Source organism: Anopheles stephensi, chromosome 3 (genome assembly GCF_013141755.1).
Source record: "Anopheles stephensi strain Indian chromosome 3, UCI_ANSTEP_V1.0, whole genome shotgun sequence".
Lineage (NCBI taxonomy): Eukaryota > Metazoa > Arthropoda > Insecta > Diptera > Culicidae > Anopheles > Anopheles stephensi.
In genome coordinates this window covers 33,170,732-33,181,871 of record NC_050203.1, presented here as the reverse complement: position 1 = coordinate 33,181,871, position 11,140 = coordinate 33,170,732, and the positions used below count along the sequence as shown (strand labels likewise).

At 43.6% G+C, this 11,140-nt stretch overlaps 2 protein-coding genes across 2 annotated transcripts; one reads left to right on the top strand and one right to left on the bottom strand.

Annotated features, from left to right (window-relative positions):
- Positions 1 to 1,883: 1,883 nt before the first annotated feature.
- LOC118509569 (small integral membrane protein 12-A-like) lies at positions 1,884 to 2,516 on the bottom strand. Its single transcript, XM_036050330.1, has 3 exons — positions 2,429 to 2,516; positions 2,195 to 2,369; positions 1,884 to 2,111 (listed from the first exon to the last, which is right to left on the bottom strand). The coding sequence occupies exons 2-3, from the start codon at positions 2,322 to 2,324 to the stop codon at positions 1,975 to 1,977; spliced, it is 267 nt and encodes an 88-aa protein (XP_035906223.1). The 5' UTR covers positions 2,325 to 2,369; positions 2,429 to 2,516; the 3' UTR covers positions 1,884 to 1,974.
- Positions 2,517 to 2,623: 107 nt separating this feature from the next.
- LOC118509568 (F-box/LRR-repeat protein 2-like) lies at positions 2,624 to 5,139 on the top strand. Its single transcript, XM_036050329.1, has 2 exons — positions 2,624 to 2,872; positions 2,939 to 5,139. The coding sequence occupies exon 2, from the start codon at positions 2,952 to 2,954 to the stop codon at positions 4,659 to 4,661; it is 1,710 nt and encodes a 569-aa protein (XP_035906222.1). The 5' UTR covers positions 2,624 to 2,872; positions 2,939 to 2,951; the 3' UTR covers positions 4,662 to 5,139.
- Positions 5,140 to 11,140: the final 6,001 nt, after the last annotated feature.

Below are 11,140 nucleotides of genomic sequence, written 5' to 3'. Positions count from 1 at the left end.
TTACACTCTTAAGGGCCCGGTCCGTTACGGTGCTCTTGCTTCGTCGGGTCGAACCTGCCGCGAGGATAATGACGTAGAACCTGCTTCGCCCGCCCGTCGCCCGTTGGGAAGCAGTCAGTAGAAGCATCGGGTGCGCTACAGCCGTAGAATCTCAATCCTTGCTTTTTTGTTGTAGCTCATCGAGCCTTGTTTTAGGAAGTGTATTGAACGACGTTTGCACACGCAAAAACTGGTTCAATCAGAGATAATATCTTGAGAAGGGGATGGAAAGACCAGTGAAGGTATCCAGTGTGCTTGCCAGTATGGCTGCATATGCGTAAATATTGAACAGAATGATTTTCTGTATTTTTGTACGCCTCGAATCTTGCGTACTAGAGTGTGTGCTTGTTCCCTTTTTGATCTCTTTACGTTTACCAACGCGACTGACGTCACGTTGGGCGGCTTAATTGAGTCAGCCAATTGATCTTTAACGCTGTTGGCTTGGAAAAGCTATTTCTGATGAATGGAAGAATTGCTTCACGGGACAGGTGGATAAGTTTGATGAGTTTGTTTTTTGTTATTTGTATCACTTGAAGCATTTGGTTTTACTGTATTTCTAGAGTGTTCTTCGACTTTTGATGATGATGAAGGTGGGGATGAATGGGATGAAGAGTTAGGTGAGGTCAAAGTACGGATTTGGGAAGGATCCAAAAATACGACCCAATCAGAGATATGCTGACAACTAGTTTTTTGGCTTTAATGATAAAACTGATGCTTTTACTGTAATATTCTTAGTGCATAGCGATCAATCTGGGTTTTATGAAATTGACTTTTTCTAGAAACTAGATCGTTCTTACAAAGATTAGTGGCCTTATAAGATTTATTCCTCATGATCATGATCATCTCTAGCATCACGTTGATCAGAATACAAGTTAGCCTATCGTGATGGCTGCCTGCACCAAGGTAAGGTGTCTTGAGCCATTACGACGGTATCACTTGTGGAGCTGGTCATGAAGTTCCGTAGTTGGAAGCTGCTCGTCATTATTGGGTGGATGAATTATAATTCACTTTTCGGAGGCCGAACAACAATGTCTGCAACTGAGCGACTTGAGGCTTAACTTCTTTGCAACGATATACATTTTTCAGACCCTGTTTATTTGTTCAGACAAATAAGTTGATGTGGCTGTCTTCACTATGGAAGATATTGGGTTGGATGAACGAGTTCGGGCGTTGCAAATGCGCTAGATGATTATTTCGTTCAATTTCAGTCTACTTTTTGTTTGCCGATTTGATATTTAGCTTGTTGTCACTTAGTTGGGTGTGCGATCCTCGAGCGAAGCTAGAATCAACCCGGATATTGTTGACACCTCAGTACAAAGCGATATGCGCAATATAAATGAAGGCATTTAATGCTACGTATTTTCTATACACTCACCATCAATGAGTAATAGAAGAAAAAAATCTAAGATCCGGCGATGGAATTATTTACCATTCATCATGTTCAGCTACGATCGCCACCACGTGGTGTGTGAATAAGTGTACTGATTATTTGCTGGACTAAACTGCTTGAACCGTTGTTTGTTTATTTGGGGACACAGTTGTTCGTACTGTTGAGAACATATGATTGATTTGTGTTTGTTTATATACATATGTTCATTTTTATAACTGATTTTTTCGATTACTGTCCTAAGTGTATTATCGACCAATAACGACCATTTCAAAATGAATTGTACTACAACAAACTGTATAACAGTTTGTTTGTTTACATTTCTGTTTTAAATCAATAATTATAATCTTTATTTTAATTTCATTCTTGAGGGAGTTGGATCAAAGCTATGGTGTTATTTTGTAATATTCTATCCGAATTCTACATATCAAAGCCTCAAACGCACGCTACAAGTAACTATAGTGGTAAATAAAACAACACGGTCGCGTTTATTGCTCTCTCTCTCTCTCCTCGCCTAGGAAAAGCTACTAATTTTACAATATCAACAACTACTTCCCACTTTCAAGGGAAGGCGAAAGGTTTCTTCCGAGCACATTCTCTTTGTATACTAGCTTCTCAACATTGGTCGCCGCTCTTAGCTTCTCATCTTCGGTAATGCGTTCTGCTCGTTTCTCCTGAATGGAAGCTGAAAGACGATACAACGACACAATGAAAAGTGAGCAAGGGCAGCCAGCTGGCGGTAAAGCTTTTGGTGGAGTTTTCGCTTACGACTGTACGGAGTGTATTTGTCCGAAAGGAGGCTCTCGATGTTGTATCCTATCACGCCAACTATAGTTGCCACCGGGAGCGTGATATACGCCGCATTGGAACGCAGGAATTGCATAATCAGAGGCCACATGTTGTAGTTTTACAGCCAGTATATTGCTCGATGATTGGCTTCAACCTAAAAAGAAACGAATGCCGTGAAAAATCCTGGAAGAAGGTGTGTTTTAGTGCACTTGCCTTGTGATGAAATAGTTTTTGCTTCTCGTTTGTTTTGATTTCTATCCGGTTTTTATCGTGACATTTGTTTGTTGACAATCAGCTGGCATTGGAGATGGTGGTTTATAGCTACTGGTTACCGAGTGTACTTGAGGGACAATCTACCTGTTCTGAGTTGCACTTGCATCCAAAATGAAACCAATTTCAAATATCCACATCCAACACGGACTATAGCACAGACTGTAGAACGTGCGCCGAAGAACCGAACTCCTCAACTCGCCGCTCAAAACGTGCGCGTAAACAGACCAGGGCGAAGGTTGCGATTGAAAACAACAAAAAACTTTTGTTCTCCTTTTTGCGTCTCTTTGTTTCGTATTATCCAATCCTGCGATTTCCGTTTGCCCGTTCCGTTACCAGATTTTCTACATTTTCGCCTCTACAATTGCTTTGCACGGACGCGTTGGGGTAAGTGTGGTGCGTGTGTTTCGCACGTCGGTAACGAAACGACCAATGTGTTTTGTACACTTGCAGTCGCCTCGGTGCGATGGAGGTGTCACCGTCCGTCGAGTCGAGCCTCACCACGGGCACCACCACCATCCAATCGCTCCCGACCGAGCTGCTGACCGCAATCTTTTATCACCTGCGCGTTCCGGATCTGGCCGCGGTGCGCCAAACCTGCCGACACTGGTACGAAATTGTGAATAGCACCCGTTCGCTGATGAATCGGTTCGTGCTCTCCCTACGGAACTTCCGGATAGAGGAGGGCATTGAACCGTGCCTGGTGTTGGAAAGTACCCGCAGCACGTTCGAGAAAGTATGCCTCAAATCCTGCTTCATCAGTCCCGCTCCCGTACTGTGGCGCTCGATCGGCAGTCACACGGTAGAGCTGACGCTCAGCGAGTGCAAAATCAGCTGCGAAACGCTGGTCGGTGTGCTGCAGGCTACGCGGGAAAATTTGCGCTCGCTCACGATTAAATCGATCAAGTTTGACGGACACCAAATCTATAACGCACCCAACGACTTTCTGCTCGAACGGTTACAGTCGCTCACGATACGGAACTCGTTCCTGTACGATGGATTCCTGCACCTGTTGAAGCGCATCTGCCCCAATCTGAAAGCGCTCAAGCTAACCTTTTCCTCGTACGAACGATGGGGTGAAAATTTGGTCAAATTTGTGGCCACGCAAAGTGCCACGCTGGAAGCGATTACGCTCAGCTACACGAAAGCGACCGGCGCATTGCTGCAGCAGATCGGACGCATCAAGAATCTGCGGCTACGGAAGGTGTCACTGAAGTCGTGCTTTGCGATCAAGGAAAACGATATACTGCAGCTGGCCCGCTTGCAGCCGACGATAGTGCACCTCAACCTGGACAATCTGTTTTCCGCCAGCGAACAGTTTCTGGAAGCTCTCAGTGCCTTGCTGCCGCAGATGAAGCGCATCAAGCTGCGGGTGGCCCGGGTCACTAACCTGCACCGATCCTTCCTGGCCAACATGTCCCAGCTCAACTATCTAAAGATTACGGACGCAACGCAGATAAAGGGCAACGTCGATCTGAGTGCGTACGAAAATCCGGCCCTCGAGAAGCTATTCGTATCGGCGGCCGTGTTCTCGCGGAACACACTGCCCCGGTTCTTCGAACGGTGTCCCAACATTCGCAGCCTTACACTGTACCAGTGTACGTACGAAAACATTCACGATCTGCAGCTCGCCTTTTCGCATCTGGAAGGGCTAGAGTATCTGAACCTGCAGCGCACAATCGATCTCGGCGATAGCTTCTTCAACCGGGACGTGTTCGATACGATCGTGATGCCGTTCGAGCGGGTACGCTTCTACCCGATCGCGAACCTGAACAGGCTGTGCTATCTCAACCTCAGCCACTGTCGCGATCTGTCCGATCAGACGCTGATGGCGCTCCAGTTCCCGCTGCTGAAGAAGATCGATCTGCGCGGGCTGTACATTACGGAGGCGGGTATTGCGACGCTCGTGCGCGACTGTCCCCATCTGGAGTATGTGCTGGTCGATGCCTGCAAGCGTATCTGTGATACAGCCGTGCTGTACCTGTGCCGAGATTTGCGCAACCTGCGGTTGCTGAACCTGGAGAGCTGTAAAGCCATCACGGACCTGTCGGTGGAACATATCGTGCGGCACTGTCGCAGCTTGGTGTGGCTGAATGCGCTCAACTGTCCGCAGATAAGCGAGGGCGCGAAGGCCCGGTTACGAACCGTGCGCACAATACGGTCGCTGCACGTGTGATCGGGCGGCACGTGGTGCTGCTAAGATGCTGCCAACACACCCGCACATCGCACCTGCTTCCCATTCCCGCGGGCACAACGACGAGTGTGCATGAACAATAATCGAATTTTCTTCGGAATCGGACCAATTCGAAGCGTTCAAGCGTGTGTGTCTGTTTCGAAACGAATTGATTGTTTTAGTTTTTACCCCACTTTTTTGTTATGCTTTCGAGTAGCTGATTGATGTGAAGCGAAAGCGTGGATGCATAATTGGATAAAACCGTTCAAAAGATGCCCGCACCGCACATAGTACGCGAGATAGTTGGATTGAATTTTGTGACTCATATTTCGTGACTAGATTTAAGCGGTTTTTTAACGATATATATATACTTAGATGTGAGTTCTAGGGAGATGTTACGTTTTTCTCTGCGTCCAAATGAAAAGAATAGTGAGCAATAAAGTAAAACGTTGGTTGGTCGACTAATTTATACAAAACTTTACCGTCGCCGGTGTTACTTTAAATGGATCTCTCCTTTTAACAAGCTATTGTTAAGGGAGTTGAGGATGCATCTATGCAGCGTAAGTTATTTCACATTTCAGGTAGCATTATTCTCCGCCTAGACGCTAGACAACAGAGTTCACGCTCTAGATGAGTGATGGTATGATGACTCAAGACAGAAGAGTTCACTCCCATTCAAATCCGCATTCAGTAGCAGATCCTTCAGCAATGGCGGCTTACCAGGAATTCTCTGGACTATTAGCATTTTATTAGATTGCTCTTTAGGACATATGCCTCCGGGAAGTAAGTGCGACTGTTTTTGGATCACTATAGTTGGAGTGTAACATGTACAGTAACATGAAAGAGTCCAGTTGACTGTCCTGTTTGTAGGACAATTTTCATTTCTGGAGATCTAGTCGGCACGGGCAAATAAGCCAAGCACAGCGATCGCATTAGTTTGACCAAGAAGAGATGGAAGAATACGGGATTATTTGCAGTTATGCATACGAATGATGCAGTTCTTTATTGAGTTTCCCGAAGACTGAAAACAGTTAGACCATGAACATCTACATAGTAAACTTCAAGCTTTATTTTGTGACAGTTCCTAGAATAGCTCGTGTGTATTAGAAAGCGATCATTAAACGCTAAGCTGATGCACACGATTCCGACCCACGTATCGTTTATACTGCACCCCAGCAACCTCAAAAACGAACGCGAAAAAACTAAAACACCAACCACTCGCAACCAGTATAAACAGTGGCAACAGATCATCCAAAGTGAGCCAACCTTTGGAGAAAAAGTTCCGCTCCATCATTGCCATATCGTTGCGGTGTGAATTAACGTACTGGCCAACCAATCCACTCTCGTACACGTGCAGCAGAAACAGTTCGAATGAGTTCTTGAAGGCAAAGTTTCTGCCCAGCAGATAGCTCATCGGTATGATCTTGAGATGCTCGGGCAGGATGTACAACTGTTTGCGGCCAAGCACAGCATCGAAGTATTTCTCCATGCGCACGATATACTCTGCCCTCGGTAGGGTGTGAATACGAGCGCAGCAGCTGGCAGGCATATTGGCGAACTCAGCCGGTCGCACACACTTAGCACGAAACTGTGTGGCAACTGTGAAACCGAGCTTATCCACTAGCGGATCCATGTACTCTGGTATAAGGACCAAGATGTCGGATTCGAAGAATTCTTGCAGCGTGCGAGGATCGGGCCGGAATCGGCAGTAGAGGAGAAACTCGGTGATCTTCGCAAGGTAAGCCTCGATCAGCAGGAAGGAAACAAGCTCCACACCCACGGTAGACACGTTCCCAAGCGAACTGGACCAACCGCACTTTACATGCCGAAGTCTGTACCGACGACAGTGACGCTTCAAGAAGGACAGTAGCTTAAACAGTTGCTTCACTAGCAGATAGCCAACCACCATCGACCACACCTCGATCGAGAACGGTTGCAGCATAATGTTGGTGAGATTGAGCTGGTCCGATTTGGGCACAACCAGAACCAGCGATTCCCATTCGTATGCACGGGCCAGCCCAAGGGTGGTGCTTCTGGTGCTAACATGAGCCCTTGGCATGTGCAGGTCAACCGCTCCACTGTCGAGCTGATTCCAGATCTGCTCCATCCGATGGAGCGCATTCTTTCGATTGATGGCCAGATTGATGAGGTTTATTTCCAACCCGAAGCGATACTTGGCGAGCGTTAAGATGTAGGCATCCATCCCTTCCCAGACGGCCGACAGTATGTATGCGTAGGGATAGTTGTCCGAGAGCAGAGCGTTCAGCTTGTGACCCGCTAGCGTGCGAAGGAATGGTGGAAAAATTGCTTTCACGGAGGCGTTCAATGCGTACGTTTGGGTGACGTTGGCAATGGCGTCGTATTTGAAGAGCGTTGGTTGATCGTTAGTGTTGTTGGAGGTTAAAACACAGTAGTTTAGAATTCCTCGGTGAAAAAGCATCTCACCAAACTGGCTGAGATATTGATCGTCCGAATCGATGCTCGAATCCACCAGTAGCAAAAGAAGGAGCTTCTCCGTGTCGACAGCATGTGATAGAAAACGTTGCAGAACGGAGAGTGTGAGAAGCTGTGAGAAGAAGAGACGCTCCAATAAGTGTGACGAGCTTAAAAATCTCTCGAGGGATGTTACCTTAGAAATTTGGACGATAATAAAAGCATCTTCAATGGTCCATCTAACGCGATTCGGATTCTGCAGACTAATCCTTGGAAAGTATTCGCCCTCAACAGCAAATCCTTCATCCTGTAAGCCTATGGTATAAATCTGGTTAATACTGTGGTATCGTGAATTGTACGCTTCTTGAGCAAGTCTTCCAGCAATGCCTAGTAGAGGCTGACTTTCAAAAACTCTTCGAATGAGTCCTGAAAGTAAAAATGAGAACAGAATAGTAATATTCATGACGAGTTGTCTCAAGGGAGGATTAACCAACACTGTGACAGAGTGACAGCTAGAAGCTAATGTTGGCTTTAATCGTTTATACCAAAGAATCGTTTTAATTTCTTTCATTCACGCTTATTACACGGTTGATCGCACTATGGAGCTATCAAGGACAAATCGTTGCGAAAGTACAATTTAAACCAAACCTTTATAAAGAGTGCATGTGCTCGATTTGGAGAGTTGAACGTTTCGAGAGCTTCACTATACCGTTTTCTTCTTGTGTATGGCTATCTATTTCATACTTGTTTGAACATGGTTAATTTGATAGTATGATGATTTCTATTATTAAACTTAAAACGTACTTAGTTTGGTGATAAAGTTAAAGCTAGTTTTTTAAGGTGTAAAAATGTTTAGATATATTCATTTAAATAATATGTTATTTCAGTTTTAAAGCTATTTTAAAAGCTGCTTTGTGTTCACTTTTTCATGAAGTACTGGGCGCCTCCACCTATACAGTAATGAACAAAATAATTATACTACCTGATTTTGTGGATGTCGAAAAGAAAGGTTATGGAGCGGATTTATTTTCTATGATTAAAAATGGATTTAGTTAGTTTATTAGAAAATCAACACTCAAGCATATTTTCTCTTCCTGTTAAAAAATTTGTCAAAATGCGAGAGATGATATCTCCTCCAATATAAACTTGTACACGGCCGAGCTCGGTTTGTAATTAAACTTTATTAAGAATTTCAATTGTAACGGAAAGATTTAGTTTGATGAACAAATTTTTTTATTTATCTTTTAAAATTTAATTTGTAGATTGTTTTTATATGGTACTTGGTATGGATGATTTCTTGATTTTTTCTGATGACAATTTCACCTAACCTATGTCTCTGATAGATATGCGATTCCAATTGATATTTAGATACTTTAATGTAAGGAAAAATGGTACAAAATGAAATTTGTAATGTTAAAGTTTTTTTTCCAAAAATTATACATTAATACATTTTTGATAGCCATGCTTTGTGCTATTGATTTTCTCATTTGCGATATTTTTTAGGCCCGTTTGTCCTAAATAAATTAAACTATCAGGAGGTCCAGTGGTAGAGGCTACACACGCGCCGATTATCATAAGGCAGAATCGGGGTTCAAACCCCATTTGGAAGATTACCCCCTAGTGAGCACTGGCTGATCGAACTATCCTGTATCAATGAGTCTATTAAGCCAGAAATGGCAGGCTTGAATTTATTAAGAGGTCGTTAGGCCAAGATGAGAGAAAGAAAAACTACCTTACACCAGGTAAACAGCTAAGATAACGAAATTTTTGCGAACTGAATTATGAACTACAACACATTGCGCTGATCACCCAGTCGGACAAATGACGAAGTCAGTCATATAATTCAATCAGTAGGAAAAATTTACGAAAATCTTAATAATTTTTTCGATTTTTTAACGCCTTTCTCCCATAGTGGACTGAAGAACAATTAGACACCGTACAAATACAATTAATCGCCAAGAGGTTCGATAACAGTATTTACCTAAGAATTATATTGTATTGTACACAAAAGCAATTAAACTTTATCAACATATAAACTTTACGTTCATTTCACTAGTGAGTTGTGAGTATTTTTTTACAGCTCAATACTTTTTCCCGATATCACGTACCACTCGCAATGTCCCGAAATGTGATCATATCTTCGGGTTCGCTTTGCAAAAGCTGATGGTGCGATATGATATGGGGAGATGGGGAGGCATTTTGAAGGACACTTCTTCACAACGGGGAATCAAGTACAAAGGCGGTAGGAAACGGAAAACCCATCGCTGAAAAGGGAAACCCCGTTCTCCCGGTGTAAAAATGGTGTCAAAGTGCCTCCGGTATGCGATGGGAATCGATGGTGGTAAGTGGCCAATTCGGCACGAACTTTGGTCATATAGATAAAACTTTGTCTGGCGCACCGTAGCACCCTTCCGCAGGGTCCGCTCCCTCCCGGATCGGTATCATCGCAGGTTGTGCGCAAGGTGAGAAGTTGTGAAAATGCTCCCGAATGTGTGTGTGTGTGAGTGCCGTCCGTAAAGTTGTCGCCTGTTGAAGGAACGGTGAACCACTCCTCGGGCGTTGTGACATGCTGATGGACAGACAGGTGCGGGAGCAGAAATGATCGAAAAAGTTGTGAAGTGCTGTTTTTTCTCTGGGTTTTTTAAAGGTGAGATGTTCGCAAAAAGTTATTTACAATTCGAAGCTGGCAAATGTTTGGCATTTGGAAACTGTGTATTTAACCTTTTCCGTGATCAAATGTTTTCTTGAGAAGGTGTTCGATTGTACGTTCTTCGAAGTGGTGCGGTTTTAAGTTCAACACTTGGGAGATATTTAAATCACCTATCAAAATTAGTTCACCAGCTTCAATTTAATAGGGAGCTAAGTAGATAGCCACGATGGTTAAGTCTCTTTAAACCACTCGGAAATATTTGTTCCAAAATTCTAAAAAGAAAACCTGAGATTATTGACATTTTCCACCATGTCTGCACAGTGCAGTGTGCAACCGTGTCTCGCCGAAACTCATAATAAAACTCAGTCCCGTTTTGTCCATTTTGTTTTTCGGGGTTTGTTGTCAGTATTCTTCGGCAAGTGCTTCCGGTGGCATTTTTTATGCAAATATTTATCATTCGCATTTGTTTTTTTGCTTTCCACTTTGGACACCGTTTTTTTGCGCCCATTCCTTGTTTTTCCTGTCTGCTGTGCCGTCAAAACAAAAAAAAAAAAAACAAAAAAAATGGCAAAACAGAAGCGTTGAACACAGTTGCCAAAACATCCTTCCCTGAAACCTTATCTGTAGGTACTGGGTGGCGTGGTTGGTTTATTCGCTTCAGTTTTCGCTTCGTTTGAGCTGATAGTCGGGAAATTCATACCCCGGGAGAAGATTTTTTTGTGTGTGGTGCATTGGAACAGCAGGGTGCCAAACGATGGATAAGTTATTATTTTCACAAAATTATTGAAGTTTTCTATTTTATGATTGTTTGCTTTATGGAGTACCGATTTTGCAAATTTTCTTTTTTTTAATTTCACAGCGTTTATTTGTCTTTGTCTATATTTTCATGCAAATTACGATGTTTAAAATTTTTTAGATTAAATTTTCACAATTTGATATCATGCACCGAAATGCTTTATTTAACCTATTTTTATCTTGTGTAGTTGTTTTTTTTTCATTGGGATTCTTTCATAATATAATGCATAATTGGTCCCCCCATATGCTAAGGTCTCGGCTTCAGCCGCTGCGTAAGGGGAGGCGGTTTGGATGGGATTTGAAACCCGATACTGCCGTGTAAAGACCGGCGCCGTTATCGGATAATTACCCAAAGAGATATCAATTGGCAAATAGCTAAAGAAAACTGCACTGTCGGGATCATATTGAGTAAGATAGTAGGTCGATCACTGATCTTGTTGTAAGCTCGACACCTAACCCTGTACATCGGGTGCTACAACCATTTCTGAGGCTTGATCTGCTGCAAAAGTCCTGTTAGCCTGTAGCCAAATTCTGCCGAGCATCTTTGAACGCGAATGAGAATACGTGGATCCAAGCACTGGGACTGTAAATGTTCCTATCAGTT